This window comes from Dermacentor silvarum, chromosome 5 (genome assembly GCF_013339745.2).
Source record: "Dermacentor silvarum isolate Dsil-2018 chromosome 5, BIME_Dsil_1.4, whole genome shotgun sequence".
Taxonomy (NCBI): Eukaryota; Metazoa; Arthropoda; class Arachnida; order Ixodida; family Ixodidae; genus Dermacentor; species Dermacentor silvarum.
This window is the reverse complement of record NC_051158.1, coordinates 78,590,026-78,615,537: the sequence shown is the minus strand read 5'-3', so window position 1 is coordinate 78,615,537 and position 25,512 is coordinate 78,590,026. Positions and strand designations below refer to the sequence as shown.

Sequence of the window (25,512 nt, the reverse complement as noted above, 5' to 3'; positions counted from 1 at the left end):
AGCGGCTGCCAGCAGTGATAAAATATATTCTTGATATTCTTTGTGCACTTGCAGACAAACGTACTAACTCACGTACGCTGCACATAGGTGCTTCGAAAGCACGACACTTTATAGCACAGAAAACAAGGAACGCATGATCGACTCTGCTATGTGCAAGAGAAGTTACTATGCTATGCGCTACTGCTATGCGCAAGAGAACAGATACTAACATACAGTGGACAAGAACGTCCATTCATAATTAACTTATCAGCGGAAAAAACTACTGAAGGACTAAACAACATCCATTGTTCAGTCTCGTCAAGCCTGTCTCTTACAATGACGTTCCACGTGCAGGCGATTTATTGGCAGAAAGTGCTATCTTGAGCCGGTTGGAACATGTCTGAAAAAACGAGTAACAGCGCAAAGAACGGGACGTGTAGACTGAGAAGGATGAAATGCTCCGCCTGTCTCAGTCTGCACGTCCCTTTCTTTGCGCTGTTACTCGTTTTTTTTCCAAGCGATACTTGTATTGCCTCTCAAGTGTCGGCGATGGGGGTGTCACGCTAAAAAAACCCGGCTGCTCCCAGGACGAGGAAGAAACTTTATTTAAGGCCAGCACTAAGGCTGCTCCCAGAGTATAGCAGGTGCGGGGAAAGCTGCGCCGGTGCCGGATCACGTGACGCGCGCGACCAATCAGGGTCGTTTGGTGTGTCGCGTGAAGGGAAAGGGAAGGAAAGGGGGCTAGCGCTGCGCTCCGCCGGGCTTCCCTTGCCTCAGATCAGTTTCGGCGCCCGGGTGGGAAGGCCCCGCGTGATGCGTTCCCCCAAGGAGCAGGCTGCGTTTGAGCAACGGCGCCGCGAACTCGCTCGGGAAAGGGCTCGTCATCGACGTGCCGATTCAAGCGTGAGGGCTCCCGATGCCCAGGCGAAACGTCAGCGAAGAGTCTCGGACCCCGAGTTGCGGGAAAGCGACGTTGAGGCGAAACGTTAGCGAAGAGCCGCTGACCCTGAGTTTAGGGCAAACAAACCGGAACGCCTGCGACAGCGTCGTTTTGCCACAAGCTTCGCTTACCCCCATTTTATCGACAGGGCAAGGGCTGGTGATTCTTTTAGATTTATTGACATTCATATGCAGTTTAAACAAGATGCCCTTCTCCACAGCGCTTTATTTGTGAATGAATGAGTATAGCGCGCCCATATTGTGAACGCGTACATGACTCTTAAGATGACTCCACCCAAGGGGCCCATGTTCCGTTGTGGTTCTCGGGAAAGCTTGCAGGATCAATGGCTTTGTTCCGAGGTGGAATGGCAACTGATCGATAATAATCTAAACGTTTCTTCAAAGTAGATACAATCTGCAAAAAGAAATGATGGCACGTCAGTTCATCGAAATTTTGCAGAGTGCAGAAAGTTTTGTGAAAGCAAAAAAAAAAAAAATGCCATGACTCGACAGTGAAGTTTTGAGTTACGAGTTGCTCATGAAGCTGTCCGCTAATTCCGTTTCGCTCTGCGATCCGATAGCTCTCTCGTTAGCGCAGATGGTAAAGTGACCACGCGGAAAAGAAGTGGCTTCAGGGTTCGATCCCCGGACCAAGACCAGTTTTTGTTCAGTTGCGAAGCTTACTTTGTAGCTTGTGCTTTGTTGGTTTGTGCCACTGCCGTGTGGATAAAAATATTATTAGGACTGCAATTATATACGGGTGCTCGAGGCACGTTCGCGCTGACGGCGCTACATTGCCCCCGCCACTGTGCTGTCAAGGTATGGACGCGCCCGCGCGGCTAGCGCATGGTGGTTTAGAAAGTCTACAGAGACACGCAGTGAGTCTGGCTGCAAAAGGGATGAAGCCAAGACGGTGCATCGTAACGCTGCGTTCAGTCGGTTCTGCAGAGCTGCGTCCTGACGTCCGTTGCTGGCACGAGCGCTGTGCACAAAAATGTTAGCCTCCCGGCTCCCTCCACACACACCGCGGTGCATACACTGGTTTAACCAGAACCAACAATGAACGTCAAGCCAAATCTACCTCATCCTTTTCTTGGGCGCTCGCAAACGCGGACGAGTTTTCTTCGGTCTCATCTCATGCACCATCGTCGTGCTATGGGCTATGCCTGGAACACCGCTGGCGACGCTCCTCAACAGGCCAGCCTTCTTTAAGACCCTTTCAGCGTTACGCTAAGCGTCGCTATTCGTTTCCATGCTTCGCCTCCGGGTGAAACATCCTACTTTTCTTTTGTTTTGGCGTAAAATGATGATGCAGAACGAGCGCCCCCGTGTAAGGTAAGGCCAGTAAAAATAATCTAAAATTCAATTTAGGCTCGTAGATATTGAGTAACCCTGCTGAGAGACGTTTCTCACCAACTGTAACAGAAAGTGAGAAATTTTGTGAAAGGTTCCTAATTAAAACAGGACATATAGTTTACAGGAAGAAACAGAGTTGGTGTGATCAGCTGTTCCGAAGACTTTGTCCCCACCTTAAAATTCTGTGTTCCACCGTTGTTCATATACTGTCTATCAAACAGTTGGTAGTACCTCTTGCCTCAGTCGACATGGTAGCAACATTTTTAGAGGTTTATTTATGAATAGCCTAAACAAGTGCACGGAGAATGGGGGACGTAAGTAAATGAGATTAATATTTGAATGCATCAATTTTACTACATCACTGTACATCGTGTCTCACTTTCTGCATCTTTAGAGATCACGGTTAATCACTGTAAACTGAAATTTGTTACAATGGCTTAGTCTACGCATGCAGGGACATACATAGTGAACTTAGCAAAGTTTCATTATGTATGTGCTGCGATATTTCCTTATCACAGCACTTACATTCAAACTTTCCTTCGTTCACCCTGTGGAACCCCACGGTTGGTATAGTGGTCGGTAGTTTGACCATCTTCAGTGACTACAAAGAAGCTCCTTTGGGTCAGGTAGCTACGAATCCATCGAAAAGTGCGGCCTCCGATTTCAGCAGCCACGAGCGCGTCAAGAATTGCTTCATGGAAGACATTATCATAAGCACCCCTCACGTCTAAAATAGCGCTACCGAGATGCGTTTGGATGATTTTTGTTGTTGAATCGATGACACGAGATCAATGACGTGGTCAACTGACGAACGACCACGTCGAAAACCTGTCATCGCGTCTGGATAAACATTGTAATATTCAAGAAACCACTCGAGGCGCGTGAGGATCATCCTTTCCATCAACTTGCCAACGCAGCTGGCGAGAGCAATAGGCCGATAAGATTTCAGTTCAAGGGGAGACTTTCCTTGCTTTAAGATTGGTACAAGACGGCTACGCTTCCACTCAGGGGGAACAACACCGTCCCTCCATGAGACATTGAGATGATGCAGCAGGATCTCTCGTGCTTCATGATCAAGGTGGCGGAGAGCAGCTAATGTTACGTTCTCGGGTCCGGGCGAAGAGGAACGCCTGCAAATGGCTAAAGCAGCCCCCATTTCTTCCAGGGAGAAAAGTTCGTCCATTGCCGAAACTTGCATGAGGGGAACTTCGTACAATTCAAGATCCTTTTGTAGCATTCTGACGCTTGCAATTTCCGCACAAAAGTCTTCTCCAACATCCACTTCTCGACAGCCTTGGTGGAGCGCCAATGCCTTAAAGGGGTGGCGTTGCTGAGGAGAAGAGCGAAGGCCCTGGAGAGTTCGCCATACGCGAGGGAGTGCTTTGCGGGGATCGAACGAGTTACAGAATGAATGTCATCGTTCAGTTGGCTAATTTGTCCATGCGACGACGTATTTTCTTCTGCGTGCGCCTATCGTTTTGAGCCCTATTTTGTTTAACCTGGCTCTGATTGGGCTGGCGGAATCCTTGCCACAGCCTGTCAGTCTATCAATTTACGCAGATGACATCTGCATCTCGGCTTCCGGAGTAACTCGCCCGCGAGTTCGCGCAAGGTTACAAAAGGCTGCAACGATGACGTCTACTTATCTTCAGAGACAAGGTCTCGGCGTTTCAACAGAAAAATGCGCGTTAGTCGCCTTCACGCGAAAATCGATGGCCGAATATCCTGTGTCTATTAATGGCCAGCCTATTTTGTACAAAAAGAACCACCGGTTTTTAGGGATCACTGTTGACCGCGACCTCTCCTGGAGCCCCCATGTATCTTACCTAAGGAAAAGACTCCTCTTGATCAGTCACCTCTTCAAAGCTATCGCCGGAAAAGCATGGGGACCGTCGGTGCGTTCTATGCTGCAACTATACAAAGCGCTTTTTATGGGTTTCTTGCGCTACAGCACCCCGGTGTTTTCAAGCGCCCGGAGGACTAACCTCAGAGTGCTTGAAAGCATGCAAGCTCGAGCACTTAGAATTTGTCTTGACCTACCCCGATGCGCTTCAACAGCTGCAACAATTGCCATCGCCAGGGAACATCCCATGAGAACGTATGTCGCCACAGACACCCTTCGAAATCATCTTCGACACCTTTCCCGACTACAGTTTCAACGCCTTGCTTCTCTCTCGGAAAGTAGACCAGATGCAACTTTTTCGGGCATTGTAACCTCCTATCGATCTTCTCTTCCATCGGACTTCACGCCTGCCTCAATACCACCTTGTCCTTTGTGGTGTCTCCGGCAGCCACAAGTGCGGCTCTCCATTCCACAAGTTACAAAGAAGTCCGCCTTGCCAACTTGTGCCCTGAATCAAGCTGCTCTACATATGCTGCATGATTCCTACTCTGATCGAATTCACATTTATACAGATGGCTCTTCGACTCTGACCAGCTGTACTGGTGCGGTAGTTATTCCGTCGGCATCATTCTGCAAGAAGTTAAAGATCAGCCACGTCACAACATCGACAGGGTCTGAACTTGCCGCCCTCCGTAGCGCAGTGCTTTATGTGCACGAACAATCACCAAATAATTGGGCTATGTTCTGTGACTCAAAGGCAGCCCTACAGTCACTTTTATCAGCTCTGCGCCGCAGCCCACATGAACAATTGGTAGCAGAGATACGAGTACGCTACCATCAAGCGGTGGTCAGAGGCCACGACATTGTATTTCAGTGGCTACCTGGGCATTGCAACATCACTGGCAATGAATGTGCCGACAAAGCTGCCCGTGAAGCACATGACGAATATGAAAGAATCCCAATACCATTGTCAAGAACGGATGCAGCGCGGCACCTCAGCAGTCTTGCCCATACTATAACTCTAAGAAAATGGCATACACCAGAGTTTACCAACCGGCGCCTATATGCCATGGACCCACAGATGCAATTACCACTTTTACCCGGTTTTAAACGACATGAAGAAACCTTACTGTGCCGCCTGCGATTAGGAGTTTCTTTTACGAACTGCTATTCATTTTTATTTGGAATGGCGGACAGTGCCAACTGCCGCACATGTGGTGTTGAGGAAACCACCAGACATCTCTTGTGTGACTGCCCTAGATACGAAGAAGAGAGGATTGCCCTTCGGACTGCTTTGGGGCACTTAGAGGACAGGCCTTTTACGGAGGACAAGATCTTGGGCCCGTGGCCTCGTGCGTCTGCTATGTACAGGGCTACAAAGGCGCTGCTGCGCTTTTTGAAGTGCACAAGCCTGCATGACCGCCTGTGACGAAACTTAGCGATGAACGCTTGACTGTAAATGTGCGAGGTGTGAACTGTGAACTTCTCTCTTCCTTTTCCTCTTTCAATCCCTTCTCCCCCTTCCCCAGTGCAGGGTAGCCTGCCGTGCTCAGCCTGGTTAACCTCCCTGCCTTTCCCTTATTACCTCTCTCTCTCTCCTTCGTTCACTATGTATGTCCCCGCATGCGTAGACTAAGCCTTCGTCAACCACAGCAAGCTCAATGTTTTTCTTCGGGATAACCGGCTTGCTTTTGCCATCTAATTTCCTTCCTCCCGCCATGTCCCCGTATTCTGGAGTGCTTTACACATTTAGCAAGACGGCCCACAAGCTTGTTCCTAATCTATTCAAAGTGGTCGGTTAGCGACACTCACCTCCGGGTGCTCTTCTGCGAGATTATTGAGCTCGCAGGGATCCTTGACAATATCAAAAAGGAATACTTTGTCATCGGGGCAGAAATTTTCGGTAGTTTCTGCGCCACAGGTAAGCGTCGCCCTCTGCCTCCAGTCATTGGGGAAAGTCAAGCGGTCCGTGTTGTAGAACTTCCTCAGCGACTCGGCCGCTTTGGAGCGGGCGAGTAGTTTGTCTAGGTCGTTGAAAGGACGACGTCCCCCGGTCGTCCGGAAGCGGGCATTGCCAGCACCCGTGGCATCGAGTACCAGCTTGTACCTCGAGTTGCGGATGGCCGCCACAGATGATTCCTCCGGGTACAGTGTGTCGATGTTGTACACAAGTTCGGTACGAGGGGAACCGGTTCCGTTAGACAGGTAGTCCCACATGTCGTGTCCGTCCACGTACTCCAGGTTCGATACGTTGCCTCCTGAAAAGCGAAAAAAAAGGGCAGCTTGTGTTAACTACAAGGAAGTATACATGCCACTAGAATAACGTAAAAATCAGGCGGGAAAGAAGTGTATAACAGTTATTATTGGGTTCATGCCCATATGAACGATCACACAGAGGAGATAGAAAGAGCTAGCTCGTAACATTTTTCAATTGAACCACACAAGTGTGAATGACACATGTTCCTAAAAAGTAATATGTTGCGGCGCGCTACTACGTGCTACAGCGATCCGACCAAAGAAGACGACGACACGCCCAGCACACTGAGTGTGCGGGAACAATACAATCGGTGGTTGCAAGATCGAAGGCCAGTGGCGCTTGGTCCCGCTCCCGCCTGATTGAGCAACCCTGTTAAAATATCATTTGTGGACACCAGGCCCCAACGTCTATCGGGCTTTTTCTCGCCCACAAACTGGTGACTCCGGACTTCGCGTCATCGCTCTCAGCTCCTGCCCTACACTTGCCTCAGCCGCTTCGCTACGCCTACCACCGGCAGCAACACGAGCCCCGGTGTCTTCGCCGTCCACCTTCTATCCAGCAAGTCATGGCCTCAGATTCCTCCGATCAAGTATCGTCATCAGCGCCACCACTCCGCGAGCCCGAGGTCTCCTCTCTCAAGCTCCGCGATTTCTGGTCATCGGACTCGGAACTTTGGTTCATCACCATCGAATCCTTGTTCCGTCGTCACTGCCTCAGTTCGCAGCTGACCATGTTCGACGACAACGCCGTTGTAGCGCTTCCGCCTAATACTGCTGCCGTTGTTCGCGATGTTTTAAACTCCCCGCCCGTTGACCACGCCTATGACCACATTAAGGCGGCGCTCATCCAGCATACTACTCAGAAACGGAGCAGCATCGATTACAGCAACTTCTTACACTGGAGGAACTCGGCGACCGCAAGCCTACTGACTAATTGCGTCGCATGCAAGTCTTGGCTGGAGACCTGGCTCCTTCAAGTGGCAGCGCACTTCTACGGGACCATTTACCGCAGCGTCTTCCACCGCAGGTGCGCATGATCCCGACCGCGTCTTCATCCTCGATACTGGAATCTCTGGGATTTGCTGGTACAACAGTCGCTACCGCTGTCGCGCAAACCAGTGCCGCCATTGGTACTACGCTGGAAACGGTCGGGCCTAACACTGACGGCGACCGCTGTTCCCGGTCCCGAATCCAGTCGCCTTTTCCACGTCACGGACCGTGTCCCCAAAGTCATCTATCTCGTCGACACTGGCGCTGCGATAGGCGTCCTTCTTTCTACGTTGGCTGAGCGACGTCATCCTCTCGACTCGCCTCCTCTCCCTGTGGTCAACGGCTCGACCATCCGGACCTACGGCCAAGAGTCAGTGACTCTTGACATCGGCCTCGGACGTGCCTTTCGCTGGATCTTTGTCACCGCGGACGTGCGCCAGGCAATCATCGTAGCGAACTTTTTCGAGCACTACAAGCTCATCATCGACGTGCTGCACTGCCGCATCGTTGACTCCCAGACGAGATTAGCTGTCCAAGGCGTTTCCTGTTGCGCTCGACCGCTCCGGTTCCTCCAGGCGCACACGGCCGTTCCCGACCCCTGGTTAGCCGTTCTTGCCGAATTCCGGGTGTCTTCCGACGACCCTTCTTTCAGTGCTTGGTCCCTCACAGCGTGACACATCCTATCGTCACGAATGGTCCTCCCGTGTTTGCTCGGGCACATCGCCTCGCGCCGGGTCGTCTAGCTGTCACCAAAAAGGGGTTTGAACACATGCTTGACCTTGGCTTCATTCGTGCCTCCTCCAGTCCTTGGGCCTCGCCACTCCATATAGTGCCCAGGAATACCGGTGACGGGCGCCCGTGCTCTTAACAAGGCCAGTGTCCCGGATCGATACCCAATTCCCCACATCCAGGATTTTACATCGGCACTGCATGGCTGCACCATCTTCAGCAAGGTCGACGTGGTGAAAGCCTATCACCAGATTTCTGTTGAGCCCTCAGATATTCCTAAGACCGCCATTATGACATATTTCGGCCTGTTCGAATATCTGTGCATGCCTTTCGGTCTTCCTAATGTGGCCCAGACCTTTCCGCGTTTCGTTGACCAGGTATTACATGGCTTGACGTGCTGCTTTGCCTATCTTGACGAAATCCTCGTCTTCAATACCACTGCCGAAGCTCACAAGCTCCACCTACGTCAAGTGCTCGCAAGACTCAGCAAGTTTGGTCTTGTCGTTACCGGTCCGAAGAGCAAGTTCGGTGTTGCTGAGTGGGATTTTTTCGGCCACCGCGTCAACGCAGATGGCATTCGTCCATTCCCGACCCGCGTTACAGCCATCCGTGAGTTTCCTCAGCCACCCACCACCAGACAACTGTGCGAATTTCTTGGCCTCGCCATCTATTACTGCTGCTTCATTCCTTGTTGCGCCAATATATGCAGCCTCTCCACGACCTTCGCTCGCGCCTCAAGACATCGAATACTCGTGTGCCCTAGAACGACACCGCTGCCCGCGGGTTTAGAGGCATCAAAGAAGCCATTGCCACGCGACGTACCTCGCCCACCCCAAATGCGACGCCCCAATATCCGTCATGGTTTACGCATCGGACACCACTGTCGGGGCAGTCTTGCAGCAGTTAGTTCCTGGCGCTTGGCAGCCCATCGCCTTCTTTTCCAACAAGCTTGCGCCCTCTGAGCGCCGTTGCAGCACCTTCGGCCGAGAGCTGCTTGCCATCTATGTGGCTGTGAAGCACTTTCGACATTTTGTCGAGGGACGCTCCTTTCATGTCCTGACTGACCGTAAAGCACTGACGTCCGCCCTAGCGTCCAGCAGCACCTCCTACGCCCCCCACGAAATCAGACAGCTCGCCTACATTTCTGAATACAACAGCGACATTCATCCCGTCAGCTGAAAATCTAACGCCGTTGGCGACGCACTTTCTCGCGCCGCCATTTATGGACCCGACCATGGCCGACCGGTAATCGACTTCTTTTTTTCTGGGGTTTTACGTGCCAAGACCAGTTCTGATTATGAGGCACACCGTAGTGGAGGGCTCCGGATTAATTTTGACCACCTAGGGTTCTTTAACCGGTAATCGACTTATGGCTGCCGCCCAGGGTATAGACGCCGAATTCCAACTGCTTCGCACGAGCAGCACCTCTCTGGTACTTGAAGATGTCTTGCTCCCTGACTGCGATGGGCCCCTCGTTGTGCCGGACGTCCTCGACCCTACGTGCCCAGCCCATACCGCCGGACCACCTTTGATGCCCTCCATTCTTTGGGTCATCCTGGCATTCGCGCAGCAGAGCGACTTGTCACTTTTCGGTATGTGTGGCCAAGTATCAGCGTAGACATTCGTCGCTGGTCACGCGCGTGCCTCAACTGCCAACAGTCTAAAGTTCAGCGCCACACTGCGGCTCCTCTTGGCACATTACCGTCCCCTGACGCCCACTTCAGCCATCTCTACGTCGATATTGTGGTCTCGCTTCCTCCCTGCGGAAACCATCTCTGCCTGTTAACCTACAATGAGAGGTTCGCCAGATGGCCTGAAGCGATGCCCTTCCTGGACATAACGGCAGAGTCGATAGCTGGAGCATTCATCACTCTCCGGATTAGGCGCTACGGTGTCCCTCCCAGAATTACGACCGACCATGGTCCTCAATTCGAGTACAAATTGTTCTCCAATCTGTCTCGGCCGAATTTCTCGGAATTGGATATCGGGACCCGATATTCAATGGGATCATCGAACGTTTTCACCACAAACTGAAGGCTTCACTCATGGCTTAGACTTTTCCTCCATCATTGATCGAACGCATTCCATACGTTATGCTTGGTATCCGCACCGCTCTTCGCAGTGACTCTTCCTCCAGCGCCTCCGAGCTTACGTTTGGCACCACTCTTTGAGTCACTGGCGAATTCTTCGACGACTCACCCACCATACCTGCTGACGTTTCTCACTACGCCTACCGTCTACGCAACTCTATGCGTACTGTCGTGCCCCCGCCCCCCTACAACTATATTCTTCCTATCGTGCATACGTCCACAGTGACCTTCAGAACTGCACGCAGGTCTTTGTGTGCCCCGACGCTGTGCGTCCTCCCTTGCGGCCCCTGTACGATGGTCCATTCCAGGTATTGAAGCGTGCAGCTGAATACTTCCTATTGCTCATCATTGGTCAGGAAGATACGGTCTCCGTGGTCCGTCTGAAACCTGCCTACTTTTACTCTCACGCTCTAGCCACTTCAGCTGTCACATTCCCTCCCGACCGGGCTAGTCCTACTAGCCGCGTGCGTTTCGCCCCACCACCATCCGCTCTTTGCCATTCGTCCCACTCTCACGGCTTCCTCGTAAGTAGGGGGCCATGTAGCGCGCCATTACGTGCCACAGTGATCCGACCAAGGAGAGGATGACAACACGTCCAGCACGCTAAGGATGCACGAGCAGTGGCATCGGCAGTTGCAAGATCGAAGGCCAGCGGCGCTTAGTCCCGCCTGATTGAGCGGACCCTGCTAAAATATATTTTGTGAACACCAGGCTCCAACGTCTATCTTATTTTTCCTCGCCCACCATGTCATAGCCCAGTTCGCAATCGTTGTTGCTGAGCAAGCTGTCACGCTGCAAAGGCAGTAAGAGAAGAGTGGGAACCGTAAAACGTAAGACTTTCGGCAGCGAGAGAAGTGCCAACTAGTGCGTGTGGTTGCGATTTTCTTGTGCCAGTTATTCCGCGCGCAGCACGTGACCTGCGTTATGTTGTCACATAGTGTATTTGGTTCACGTCGCACTTGCAAGACGCTTCTCAGCGCAGAAATCAGTGCGGTGCTGAGGGCGCTCGTTAAAAACGGCCCTCAGCGCCGTAAGTGAGAACGCGCCGAAACTTTCAGTCTCCCAAACGAACGCGGGGCCGCAAGAAACACGCAGGAAACCAGGAAACACGCCCGCGAGGAGTTCATAACTCGAAGGACCACTCAGCGGCGTTCAATTGGAAATTAATGCTTTCGCATTCACAACTCATCAGAAGAGCTTAGGTGTGCTCGCGTTTTCTTGTGTAACTGCCAGCACCGGAAGCGATGGCAGGAGCTGAAAATACGTCATGACCGCCATGTATTTCGCTAATAAATATGCATCTCGACAATCTAGGCTGCTCTTAACAGCGACAGTAAAGGAATTGTGTTGGGAAACGCAACTGTCCGAGCGTTGATGTAAGTGAAATGCTCAAGCAGTCGCAGGGACTCGTAATCGTTTTTCAGTCTCAGTTTGGAGGCACCACCGCGCCTTCCCGGTATACATATTGCAACACGCCATTGATATATTTAGAATAGACATCTCCACAATACACAGATCGTACAGCAACATGTGTGTGATTTCAGGGCTATTTTGATTGCATTTTCAGGCTCCCTCTACTGTTGCTCGCATGGCTTGACAAACTGCGAGTACAATGTTGGGAGTGGCTAGCGCTATAATAAGATGTTGACATGCAGCCGCGTTCTTTATCGAAGAGAACAACGATGACTAGAAACTTGACTCTGCCGCTTTCGGAAAACAGACACCAGTCGTCGCGAATTGAAGGTGAAAGGCGTTGAATTCTTGCGACATCCGTGGGCCTCCGACATGGGATAATCGTTCAGCGTCGCGACTGTCTGTACTGTGCGTGATTTGTGCGCACCCCATTTCTTCGTTTCCCTTGCTTTATCTTTACATTCCCAGGTATTCTGTTTCCCCCGCAAGTTATCGAAGACCGGCCTCCCTTCTTGTTACTCTCATCACTTTCCTCTTTATTTTTTCTCTCTCTCTCCCTCTCTCTTAAATTTGAAAGCTTACACTGCTACAGAAAACGTGTGAAGCATGCACGATATATGCAGATGTATAGTTTGCTACGCTCGGTGAAGTCTTCAATCCACTGTCCACTATAGACACTTCCTCACCCTTATTCCTTGCTTCAATGTTGAGGTTGAATGATTCATGTACAGCACATGAACTGACATACCAGCGACCCTGTAGAAGGTGGTGAACCAGTCCGTTAAGTGCATCAGCTGGTGGGACACCCCTCGTCTCTCCTTGAGCAGGGGACTCCAGACGAAGGCGGGAACCCTGGTCGAACCTTCCCAGACCGACAACTTCAAACCGCGCAGTGGCCAGTTGAAGCTGCGGCTAGAGTGATCGCCGAACGGTGTGCCGCCGTTGTCACTGCTGAATAGCACGATCACATTGTCAAGCATACCGGCTTCCTCGAGCGTCTCGAACACCTGGCCTACGGACTGATCCACCGTGTCCACCATACCTGCGAAAGTGACAATGAGTGTATAGTTTGTCACGCTTGTAAGGTGAAATACGTCTACTTTATCTTTTGCATTTCAATTGCGTGTTCGGAGAACAGATGCTGACACTACTTACATGAAAGGCGCATGCGCATCACATCGTCTTAGTACATTTTATATCTCCTTGAGGAGCTGCGTGCACGAATATGCATACCGATATAGTGCACCGAAATAATAAAAAAATCCCGGGGCCGCAACATTCATATGGGGACGGAATACCAGTGAAGATGTTTAGGCTGCATACATTATGAAATCTTACGTTTTTTTTTTTCATACGGCACCACACTACAGCGACACAAGCGCTGCCGCGTTCACCGCACCTCCCATGCATCTGCCGCAGCCACTGCTGCAGCCACGCTGGCACCTCCGACGCGCGTGACATGATGACCACAGAAGCACAGGCCATGTGCACAGGCGCCGTCCTCACACTGTTTCCCTCCCTACCCCTACCGGTATCTATTGCTGCAGCGCTGTCACCAAACTCTTTACCCCTCACCCCACGAATGCGCGTGACGTTATAACCACAGTAGCGCAGGCCACGTGTACAGTTCTGTCCAATCGTATCGTCTCCAGTCCTGTCCACGCGCCGTGATACGGACGTAGGCCGCCCAGGGTACCCCCCCAGCACACACTTTGGGAAGTATGCGAGGCATGCATACAGGGGCTAGAATTTACCTTTAGCCCCTGTATCTCTAGCCCCTGTACCCCTGTACCTCTAGCCTCTGTACAGTTTCGCTGTAAAAACTGATGAAAATAATTATACGTAAAACTGGGCTACTTGCACTATGTGCAGCACCAGTGCTAGTGGGACGGCCAGTCACCTATTGTGGGACTGTTCCGGTCTCGCAAAAGTATAAGACAGAAGCACAAAGGACTTGGAACAACCCTATTGGGGACATGGAGAACGCCATCCCCTCAGACCCATGCCCTACAATCTATAAACTCTATATGGGAGTTTGGACGTGAGGGCGACTTGACAGGAAGGTTATGATCTTGTTATTCCTTTTCTATTGACACTAGGATACGGGTTTCCACACCGCAGGAAAGTGCGCGCAAATGCCGGCACTTCAAAAGGTGATGAACTGCGTAAGCTGCACACTCTCTTTCGAGTCCACCATTGAAGCAGAGATTGTCTATTTTGGTAGCTTCCGTCCTCTAACTACGTGGCAGTATAACTTTGTTCGTTTAGTTATTTTCTAATACCCACCGTTGAACATCATCCTTACTTAGGCCACTGAGCCATCCATTAAATCTATTCTCTATCTCTGATTGAACTTGTGTTGCAACATTGATATCCATGAAGTGTTTTAGTAAAACAAGTTTTGGAACGTGGATGGCAGGGTGTTCCCTCTCGGTGTCAGTATCTCGTCATGTAGCGGCACCTTTACTGTATTTGGTAGTGTTTTGTATCAGACGTATTATTCCTGTGGCTATATAGGTGCTTTACGAGTGTGGTATAAACGTGAAATACTTTATGTTTTCCTATTTTACGTAAGAGCTCTCGCATGGAGTCTTCAATCTGTTAACTTGAAAAAACTCACTGACGAATTGAAAATTCTTAATCCTTTCTTCAGCGGCATGTTTTTCATGACTTAGAAGGTGGTAGAAATGCAATGGAACTATAGTTTTATTGCACTAAATTTAGTGGCGCTTAAAGGGGCATTAAAAAGTTATCTGTAATGCTTGTAGCTTCCTAGACACACCAAAATGCGGGCGCCGCTGCCCGTAGCTCGACAAAATGTAACTATGGCCAGGCGAGAGTAACGCGTTTCTGAGGGCAAGGAAGTACTGGTGTTACGTTTTCGCACAACCGATCAAACCTTTATATAGCAGCGCGCTCTAACGCTCAAGACAATTCTCAGCCACTGCGTCTTGGATGTCTGGGTTTCGTCTGTGCTAGGCTTCAGGTTATCCGAATGGGCTCGTTGATTTTGTTCCCTTGGCTTTTTTTACAGTGAACCTGTTATAGGCTAGGTTCCAGGAGATCGGTCCGGCAACGGAAGTAGATAGATAGACCAGAAGGAGATGAACAATTTCGGCTCCATGTGCGTGGTGGTTTCACAGCAGCTGTGCCTTAGCACGGGTATCAAAACGGATGATAGATGGCCCATTGTTATACCTCTCCCCACCGCCGACGCCTCTTTCACAAGTGTCGCGATACTCGGCGGTGGCACCTCCCACCAATCGTGATGCCCCTTTGTCACTTGACGTTGAGATCGCACTAGCGCTGTTATCAGCAGTTGTCCTTTGGACTCGCTATGGGAGGGACGCTCGTTTAACAACATCTACCAGGATCCTGACGTCACTATCCTGACGATGCCGTACAGTGTGCCGCGGCTATGAGCGCTGTGGCTGATACGCTAGTCTATAACGACGGGGCGGACTTGGTGCAGGAAACGCACTACTTGGTCATCGCGCCGGGCGAAAACAAGACGCCGGTTTCCTTGGTCTTTGACCAACATGCCAAATGCGCTCAATATAGTCAATAATGATAATGTATAAATTCACTATAGAAATATTCAGTATAGCAGACCCACCATAGTCACAGCTTCGCTGGCTTCCATCTTCACAGTAGTCGAATGGCTCTGAATTTTGTGATAAAATTTTATTTGTAAACTTTCTGTCCATTTTAACACGAAAGTGTTTTATTCCGGGGTCCACCAAGACTTCACTGACGTATTTCCGTCACGGAAATACGTCATAGAACATAATACAAAGAAAGAAACCAGAAGAAAAAGTTCCACAAACATGCAAAATTTGGGAATCGAACCCACGACCTCTCGGTCCGCGACGATAGATCGCCGAGCGTTTAACCCATTGCGCCACAAACGCATTCGCAGAGAGCTACACAGACGCGCCTTATATATCTAACACTCCTCCGTGTACCCGCGCTCTTGCTCGGGGCGGTGCCGCCGCCTATGAGCAGAAAAGAGAAGTACTGCATTATGACACTAAAGCCCGGGATACATGGAGCGAACTTTCTCGACGAACTTCACGCGTCAAGTAACGACGCGGCGACACGACGCAGGATGTTTGCTGTGTTGCAATACATGCGGCGAACGCCGCCGCGCGTTGGCCGCCGTGTTGGCGGCGGTCCCGGCCGCCCGCTTCGAACTGAATTTGGCGTTGTCCTTGTAGAATTCACTTAGTTGGAAGCAAATGACTGCGTAAACGGCTTTCGCTTAGTCTCAGGCCGCTTCGACGACAGAGTATTATGGATAACCTTGAGTAGTTTTCGAGATCGCTTCTCGTTTCGAACGCGTCTAAGCCTAGCGAAAGAAATATCCGATGCCAACGCCATCTATCGGGGAAGTCGGGAGATAGGCATGACGACAGCATGTGGCCTCTGAGATCAGAAGATTTCTGTTGAAGGTTGTTGTAGAGAGCTTGCACTGCTTGTCTGTTTCCTCGCAGATCAGCGGATATGGGATGTACAAATACAACGCGATTCCTGAGAAATCATACTAGGAACTACTCAATCGGTGCAGAGACATGCAGACACGGCAACACCAACGCGATTGCAGACGACGCGAAAAGGCGCGCGCGCGCGAAACACCAGCATGCATTGCGACCGGAACTAGTGCCTCCTGATTGGCTGTCGTCCACCGCTGCGCGCTAGACGCTTCCGGCGGCGGCGTTCGCCCGACGAAAATGTTTGGACAGGCAGATCGGCTGCGGACGGCAAATTTCTTGACGCCGGCCGTCGGACGTTCGCCGCCCGACGAAGTTCTTCGCTCGGACGCCGGTTATTCGCTCCATGTATTCCGGCCTTAACGCGCACCGACAGTGAACGCTTCGGTGGTCTCAGTACTACGACGCCTCGATGCCAGCATTCGAAGGGACGCTGGCATCAAGAAGCACTACCAACGCCACCTAGGTGGCGTTCACCGTACTCAGCACAGCGGAGCGTGGCCTCCGCAATTAGCTCTGAAAATGTTTCTGAAGTTGATCGCGGAGGCTGCAATTACGACGCGCTGTACGCGCTGATTTGACTCGGTGACGATTCAGTTACGTGCTTTGTCTTGCGCGTTGTATTAGTGTGTCAGTTACGTGCTTCGTCTTTCGCGTTGTGCTAGCGTGTGCAGCGTAGTGCAGCTTCCATATGCACGACGGTTGCTCATGGTCATCGACGTTGGTAGTCGTGATGGAGGAGACGTGCCACCAGGCGTCAGCGTGGGTGCATCAACGCCTAAGGGCGCTTTAGCCACAAAACACCAATAGACATTATATATCAATGTGCAATAAACATTACACTACTTCTGTGAAGACACGTTTCACTTTCGTGTTCTATACCGATTCCTATATAAGAGGGATCAACCACATTTTTTTGTCAGTACAAACACTCGCGCAGAACGAGAGGATATGCACCCGACATCATCACAGTGTTCTGCACGCCAATCGGGCGAATCTCTTCCGCTTAGATTTTGTATTAGAGCACTTGTTAGCTTGAGTAACCAAGCGGAAAATATTACTTTTAATCTTACCTGCAAAGAGAGTCCTCTTGGCTTCCCCTATGTACGGAAACTTTAATACATTTCGAGCTGGTGCTTGCAGAGGGTCAGGTCCTCCCGAACCATGTGGCGCTTGGTAGCTCACGTAAAGAAATAGCGGCTGCGGAAGTGAAAAGAAAAAAAACCCCCAAAAGTTTGTTTATCAGACGCTGGGTTTTATTCTGCACGCGCCTGTCTTCCCTGAGGTCATAAATAGATTTTGTGCGTCTATGTCGTCTGTCGGATCTCCGGCGGATAGCCCGAAGCCTTTCCAATTGTAAGTCAAAGTCCGAGCGTTTTGTAAATGCTGCAAAAAAATGGAAGCGCGTAGATTTTATTGCATGCGTGATTACCTATTCAATAGAACCGGCATGTCCGTCCCAAACCCTTTCTTCCACGTAAAATCGGTAGGATTGCCTGTCTATCTCGAGGTCACTGGGGTGTGTGTTTCTTTTTGGGGTCTCTGTCTCACTAGGGTCTCTCTCACAGCTGAGAAAGGGTGCGGAATAAGGGCCACGCAGCGTTCCAGAACGGCCGTGGCATTCGCGAATGCTCTTGTATAACTTGGACATTCACTGTAGGTGGGCTCAACGAAATGTTTTCTGATACGAAGACAAGTAATTCGCAGCATCCCAGGTTCATTGTATTAGTAAAATGTGGGTTAGATTTCTTTTTAGAATTTGAAGAAACACTGAATGGAAAAGCAGGGAATTAAAAAAAAGTGTATGAATTTCACAGTATTCAATTCGAACATTGTCTACGCGTTACCTATAACGGACCTCTTAATTTCGTCAAATACGAACAAGGTGCCTTGCTTAGTACGCCGAGGACACCGGGTAAGGCAACTACGAAGCTCGTATATCGCATGAGAATAGAAAAAAAAATGACGAGAACTTCCGTTAGTATTTGCATCACATCTAATTCAGCCAGCAACGTGAAAGTTTTGGCACACATTACTATTATTATTCCCTCCACTTTAATCCAACTTGAATTTGGTGTCCTGAACAGTTGTTCTAGGACTGCCAAACATCCCGGATAACAGCAGTATGGCACTGTGGAACGCGTGAATGAGTAATTTTCTGAAAAGGAAGTATTTATCCCATCGAGATGAAACATTCATTGTTTGTCACTAACTGCATGCTTCCTGCATCAGCAAATTGAAACAACGTGCCTCCTCTGAAGGGACCGGGAGAGCCAACCACATGCTTTGTATAACGCATATAAGAATTGGGAGAAGGTGAGAGTTCAGTAATTATTTTCAAAGCACATAATTAACCTACACACTTCAAAAGTTCGCTACGCGTCCTCCATTGAGGGAAACCTATTTCTTATAGATACGCGATTTCTGCCGTTTTTGGTTCTCCCACCGAAGCGGGGAAACAGCGTTTCATATAGCGCCTCTAAAGGGGCCGAAAACAAGGGTTTAGCAATTTTTATTCATTAATAAACACACTTCCGAATTTTCCTACAATTTTACTTCCCTTCCTCGAAGTATACACTTCGTGGGTTATCCAGCTATTTCGTCAATCCACGAAAACCTGCAAATACCGTTTTCGAGGACTTCGAGTTGAATTCACACCGTCGCTGTAAGCATAGTCTGGTTAACTAAAGATGGTTACGAACCGCTGGTTTCATTCATATAAGGTGCACCACTCTAGTTCTAAAGTTTTGTTTGCAGACTGACGGAAACAGACAGACAGACAGACAGACAGACAGACAGACAGACAGACAGACAGACAGACAGACAGACAGACAGACAGACAGACAGACAGACAGACAGACAGACAGACAGACAGACAGACAGACAGACAGACAGACAGACAGACAGACAGACAGACAGACAGACAGACAGACAGACAGACAGACAGACAGACAGACAGACAGACAGACAGACAGACAGACAGACAGACAGACAGACAGACAGACAGACAGACAGACAGACAGACAGACAGACAGACAGACAGACAGACAGACAGACAGACAGACAGACAGACAGACAGACAGACAGACGGAAAGACGGACAGACAGACAGATAGACAGGCAGAGACAGACAGACACAGACAGACAGGCAGACATACAGACAGACAGACAGACAGACAGACAGACAGACAGACAGAAACACACATGCACGGACGGACAGACCCAGACGGAAAGACGGACAGACAGACAGATAGACAGGCAGAGACAGACAGACACAGACAGACAGGCAGACATACATACGGATAGACGGACAGAGGCAGGAACGCACAGACAGACACAGACAGAAACGGACAGACAGACACAGACAGACAGACAGACAGACAGACAGACAGACAGACAGACAGACAGACAGACAGACAGACAGACAGAGACAGACAGACAGACAGACAGACAGACAGACAGACAGACAGACAGACAGACAGACAGACAGACAGACAGACAGACCGACGGATAGACGGACGGACGGACGGAGAGACAGATATAGGTGGTAAGTCATGTTGCTAGCAACGTTTCCAGTTGCGCAGGAGACGATGTGCAAGGCGTATTTAGAGTGCCCGTAAAACCGGCATCGAGCTTCCTCACCTTCCGCCTGTTCCGTATAATCTCCTGTGCCCTTTCCGTAAATAACGTTGTGGAATACTTTCCACTGTCCCTCCACCTGGGCTCCAAGTTGAACCAGAAGTCGAGACCTGTGTGGTTTTCCTGCGAAACCGAATAATGAAAGTGCGATGTCTAAGTATTTTATATTCCAATTACACCAAACTCTGAAACGCCGGGCTTGTGGTGGTGGCAGCTTTTTTTTGTGCACGCCTTTCTAAATAAGCAGCAGTCATAGGGATGAGAATATGTTCAAGTGACTGCGCAAGCAACATATAATGCAAATATTAGGCATCAAAAAGACTCAATGTTCGTAGCTAATAACATTATCTGGCTCAGAAATCTCGTGTGTAGCCTGTCAATACGACGCGCCTAAACAGTGATCCATCATGATCCAGCCCCTTAATGTAAAGGAAGTAGCGTTATTTAACCATGTTACGAATGTCTAAATTAATGTTCTGGTTTAAATGATTGGGCAGACTACTGGGATGAGCCGAGGGGACGTCAGTCCTGCTTCTTTGTGTACACTGTAAAAAATGAATGTGAGATATTCAACACTTTCTGTGGTCGTTCCCGCAATTCCAAGTTGAAAGGAACGCCCTCCTGGAGAATCTACAAAAAAAAAAGGACCTTCCGCATGCGTGCCTGCAACACCTTGTATTCCCCGATGGATCAGTTATAGCCCGCACAGAAACTTCACGTCTCCGTATGGAATTCAGAGAGACTGGTTTGATGGACATATGGTGAAACCCTTCAGCGATAGTGTAAGCGACACTCAGGTGGAGCAATTGCCAGCCTTGATCGCCAGGTTAAACCGGCCTGTGGCTACAATTCACCACCACCACCACCACCACAATGGGAAATAACTAGAAATTGTACAATTTTTATTTTTACTTCACAAAGGTTATATCAATGAAACAAACATAGATTGTCTTATTTAAGAAAAATTTTTGTTAATGGAAATACATTTTATTTTATTGCGATAGCAATTATATGGACACTGCAGGCGCATTGGTGCCGTCGCTATGAGGTTTTGTATAAACGGCGATAAAATCGTCGCCGCGCGCAGTATGCTTTATGTGCGAGTGAAATCGTGCGAGGGTGAGCCCGCGGTCGCGGCTCAATCTCGCACACGCAAGGGAGGGAAGCGGTAAGAAAGCGCGCCGTCTTCCAGTGGCGCGCAGCGCTGAGGAGGGAGGGTTGGGAGGGGGGGGGGGGGACGCGTTCCCTTTCGGGCGACCCGAGCGGCCGCGCGCGACCGTTGGAGTCGCAAGACACCACTGGCAGGTAAAGGGAGGGGGACGCGTTCTACGCGTTCCCTTTCGGGCGACCCGAGCGGCCGCGCGCGACCGTTGGAGTCGCAAGACACCACTGGCAGGTAAAGGGAGGGGGACGCGTTCTACGCCACTCGCGCCCGCCCGAGCCACTTTATCTTGAAAGCCATCTGCGGAGGGAACAGAGTCCGCCCTGCGCTGTGTTTTCGCGGCTTAGTTCACGTTAATGCGAGCGGCAGCACGAAGGTTAATTCGCTCGCCTGCTTCTACCACGCATACCTACTTCACCTGCGTTTCGACCGCGAGTTCCCACGGTCATCGAGTGAGATGCGTTCATGTTTGCCTGTGCGCGTGACACCATGCCTGTTAATTTAGTTAGTATGCTATGTTTACAAGTTTATACGGCCGATAAAACTACCATACATACTTCGTATAGCCGTCCACCAATTTGCTACCGCAATCGATGCTTCGCCTTTCGGGCGAAACTGCGACTTTTTATTGTAACAGAATTGATCCCCATATCGGAAAGTAAAAAGTTTATCATCAATACTGTGAGCAAAATGGGATTTGTTTCTATCTCTCGTCTCTTCACAATTTTGAATTAACATTTGGTTCCGGTTCACCAGACATGCAAGTATAGGCAGATACATCTCATGTAATCAAGGGTATTGATCTCAGTTTCTAAATAAGATGCAGATGCTACCAGGGCGAGTCAAGCCGCTCAGAGCATGGCTCTATAAACGCGCAGAGTGGATACTTAAGTGTGTCGCGTTGTAGCGATTGGCACTAGATATGTTGTAAGTGGTCAAATATCATATTTCCCATGTAGCGAGCTTATATGCACATGTATAATTTGTGACAAACTCATCCAGGCACTTCAATTTTCCTACTACATGAAGGCTGCAGTCAGGAGGGCAGTAAAAGGTACACTCCCTTATTGCAATAAACTAACATTTTTTCACTAAAATTACGGAAAAGCAGTAAAAAGAATATTTTTGTTCAAAAACACAAAGACAAGCTAACAGCAGAGATATGTTACAAAAATTTCGGGACTTTTTTTCTGTTTTGGTTCTTACGAAACAATATTTACCAGTGCACGCTTGCCCCAAACCGAATTAAGCCTGTGTCACTGCCGTTGTCTGGAGATGGTAGGGTTAACCTTGTCACTGATGTCCAGAATAACACCCACACCCAGTGAGCCAATCTCTAGCATATAATCACGTTGTAGCGACGGTAAAGAACCAGTCAGTGCCAAAACGGCGAGTCATGAATCAAACTATTTACTTGGCGAACGTGTGATAAAAAGTACAGTACGGAAAATCATTTTTACTACTGATTGCTCTCCATTGCTTTCCCCACAGGAAAATACTGGCGTCGAAAGTATCAAATTGTGCTCGGGCTTCACAACTTCCCCCGATGTGAGTCATTTGGACCGTTATACAGTGGTCATGCCGGTGTACTACGTCATTACTATTGTGGCAGGGCAAAACGAGTGGTGCTCGATCTTAACGGTATTTTTTAGATTTAACATGTACACCACAGCTACTCGAAAGTATGTGTTAGGTATGTGTCTGCTGTATGTGTGTATCTCGGTTTGAAGATGCACACGGTATATGACATCCTGTATGATTGGCCAGTGGATGCTGTGTGAAGTATGTGTTCAGTATGTTTTTGTTGACAAGCGTTCTGAATGTTTTCTAATTGTCTTTTTTGCTTTTTGAAACCACGTTCGCAATGAACTAGATTAAACTAGCTGTTGAAAGATAGCTTTTGTCTGCCCTTGTTCTGTTTGTGTCTGACGAAGCCAATAAGGAATAAACGATACGTCCTGAAACTCTGTCTTATATGCACACTGTTTTGACATCAATGTGGAAACGTTCACTGTTTATCTGCAGGCCCGAAGCTTGCAGCCCCAACCTCATTTGCAGAGTTGCATTTTTCTTTAACGAAGAACAGTGCAATGCAAAAACCTTTCGGACGTCTCTTGACTGAAACCAAATTAAAAACATGTCACATGGCTGCTTTCCTCAGCTACGCGTTGGCCTTGTACTGTGCGGTGACCGCAACATCTGCTATTCAGGCTATGTGGTGTAGCACAAAGCGGGACGCGGGACACCGAGAAACTGGGACTAGCGAGGACATCCCTGGCCTTATCACGAAAGGAGTTGGCATTCTTGGGCAACGCCAGCGCGTACCGTGGGCGGTGATGGTATCTTGTTTTTACGTCGTTTTTTTTCTTCTGCTCTTTCCCATGTAATACCTTGCACTAGACAAGAAAATTTCAGTTGGCAGCTAGCGCTTGTTCTCGTTTTTCGGTGTCTCTCGTCCTGCTTCGCCCTACATCACGCAGTCTCATGGAAAACCAACTAGACAAAACCTTCACCCTTCTACGCTATTCAGGGTTACATTGGTATTACAATGTTACACTACGCAAGGGAAATACATTGCGGTGTGCCGTAGTTGGGGCGGTTTAAGGGACTTCGGATTGTGCACGGTGCTGGAAGGTACCCGTACGAGGTGTCGGCATAAGAGATCTCTGAAGGAACTCCAATCGATTCTGTACCATAGCTACAGTGAAACCGTACACTCTAAGAACATGTACATTTAAACATTGCACGTATTGGCCGTTAATTATGTAGCAGGAGCTCGTTGCTCTAAATATTGACAATTTTCTCTACACACTGCTAATATGTTGTTTAAGAATTGTAATGCCTCACTTTAAAGCTATCGGAACAGCATTTGCAAGATTTACTAATGTCCACTTGGGGCTCTACTACAACCATGACAAGAAAAAAAAAAGGACAGGCCTGCGCGGCACACGCAGCACAGCCAGAGCGTAAGCTGGTGGAGCGGCTTAAGAGAAGCAATTTCGGCACCACGCACAACAGCTTCTTCGCGGCAAAGTCTCTTAGCCTCGTTTTGACGAGATAGATCTCAGCTGTCCGCCCGGCGTCGACGGCGAGCTGCGGTTTGTAATGCTCTCTGCATAGCAGTCGGCTGAACCTGATGACGCTTTGTTTTAGCCGCGCACGTAGCTCTACGATTCGCTTCTTCAGCAGCAATTCGTACCTTGCGAGGAGACGCCATAACGTGTACCGAAGAGGCACCGAGAATACGTGGCGCACATCTCACATCGGGATCGCGTTTATTGTGCGCCTCGTCTGAATCGCATCTCGTCGTTTGCGCCTGTGCACGCGGCTTTTGCAGGCGCCTTAACTAGATGGTGCCACCATACTGGCGGAGGCTCGGGTCGTCTGCGCCTGCGAGCCTGCCTAGGGCGCGTTTATAGGGCCTTTTTCTGGCCCTGATAGCAAGCGCTTGCGTGGCTCAGTGGTGAAGTATCCGACTCCCACGCAGCGGGCCTGGGCTCGATCCCGACGGCGACCGGGTACTTTTTTTCGCATTTCGGGCGATAGCGGTTACGTGGCGGCGGCAGCGGCGGACAACAACGCGAACCGAAACGGCTATTAGAATGAGCCCATAATAACAGCTTACGCTGTAACAGACAATAAAGATTGAGAAAGCATATAGAAATTTTTTCGTTATGTTTGGTTCAGTGTGTAGAAATACTAAAGAAAAGTAAATGAAAGTGGTCGAAAAGATAACTCCTGCCAGTGGTAGCAGCTGAACTCACGTATTTCGGATATTACGTGTGTAGTGCTTTACCAGTTAAGCTGCCGCGGCAGGCCATCCTGCCCTCAATCTTCTTAGATATTTGTGTATTTGTACGAAATTAGCAGCCATAACCATAAGTGGCGCTTTCTATAATCGAACACTTTCAGGGCTAAGCTTGTACACATACGCAAACACCCCGGGAAAGCGGGACAACCATCGCGGTAACTCAATTGGCAAAGCACCACGCGCGTGTTATGTGAAAGATGTGAGTTCGGCACCCACCTGCCGTAAGCAATCTTTTCGTCGACTTTCATATTTATTTTCACTATTATTTACATACTTCGAAATAACGGAAGAACAGTTTAAATTGTTCTACGTTTTCTATGGCTTCATTGTCTGTCTTCCTCGTATGGTTACAACTAGCGAAAAATCAAGCCTCCAGGATCCTCTTATTCTTACTGCTCATTCTTCCTGCTCCAGCTGTCACGTTATACAACATGTACCACACCAGTTTCAAGAACTTTGATGGTGTCGTCAGACCTAACAGTAAATAAACAAAAACGTCGAAGCCCATGCGGCTTCTGACGCTATGTAATATAAAAAGTGTTGCTTACTTAGCAAGTTTCGAAAGTGCTCACTCTAACTTAAGTTAGCTTGTGAAGAGAGTATAGGATGCGACTACTAACGGCTCCTGTCTGTTTTTGAAGTTTTACGAATTAACAGCACGCTCTCATGGGAAATAGAGGTCAGCGGGCGCTTCGTGCGTTCCGCACAGCCAAATTAATCCTCCCCATAGGCAACCCATGGTAGGCGTGCTTACGAACTTACGTATGTCACGTTGTGACTGTAGTAATCCTCTTCTCCGTTGTAGAACCCGTAGAA

The 25,512-nt window shown here is 49.3% G+C and overlaps 1 protein-coding gene across 1 annotated transcript; it reads right to left on the bottom strand.

Annotated features, from left to right (window-relative positions):
* Window positions 1-1,134: 1,134 nt before the first annotated feature.
* LOC119454192 (arylsulfatase I) lies at window positions 1,135-24,847 on the bottom strand. The gene is made up of 6 exons (XM_037716181.2): window positions 24,818-24,847; window positions 19,727-19,846; window positions 17,159-17,285; window positions 12,344-12,637; window positions 5,930-6,375; window positions 1,135-1,333 (listed from the first exon to the last, which is right to left on the bottom strand). The coding sequence occupies exons 1-6, from the start codon at window positions 24,845-24,847 to the stop codon at window positions 1,199-1,201; spliced, it is 1,152 nt and encodes a 383-aa protein (XP_037572109.2). The 3' UTR covers window positions 1,135-1,198.
* Between the last annotated feature and the right edge of the window lie 665 nt (window positions 24,848-25,512).

What these genes read in the sequence shown, in the direction of transcription:
- LOC119454192 (XM_037716181.2), bottom strand. Translation starts at nt 24,847, where the DNA reads ATGGTTGTCCCGCTTTCCCGGGGTGTTTGC. An exon ending in CAAGAGGACTCTCTTTGCAG is followed by an intron (nt 12,638 to 17,158) that starts GTAAGATTAAAA and finishes TCACTTTCGCAG; the next exon opens with GTATGGTGGACACGGTGGAT. An exon ending in CACCTTCTACAGGGTCGCTG is followed by an intron (nt 6,376 to 12,343) that starts GTATGTCAGTTC and finishes TTCGCTTTTCAG; the next exon opens with GAGGCAACGTATCGAACCTG.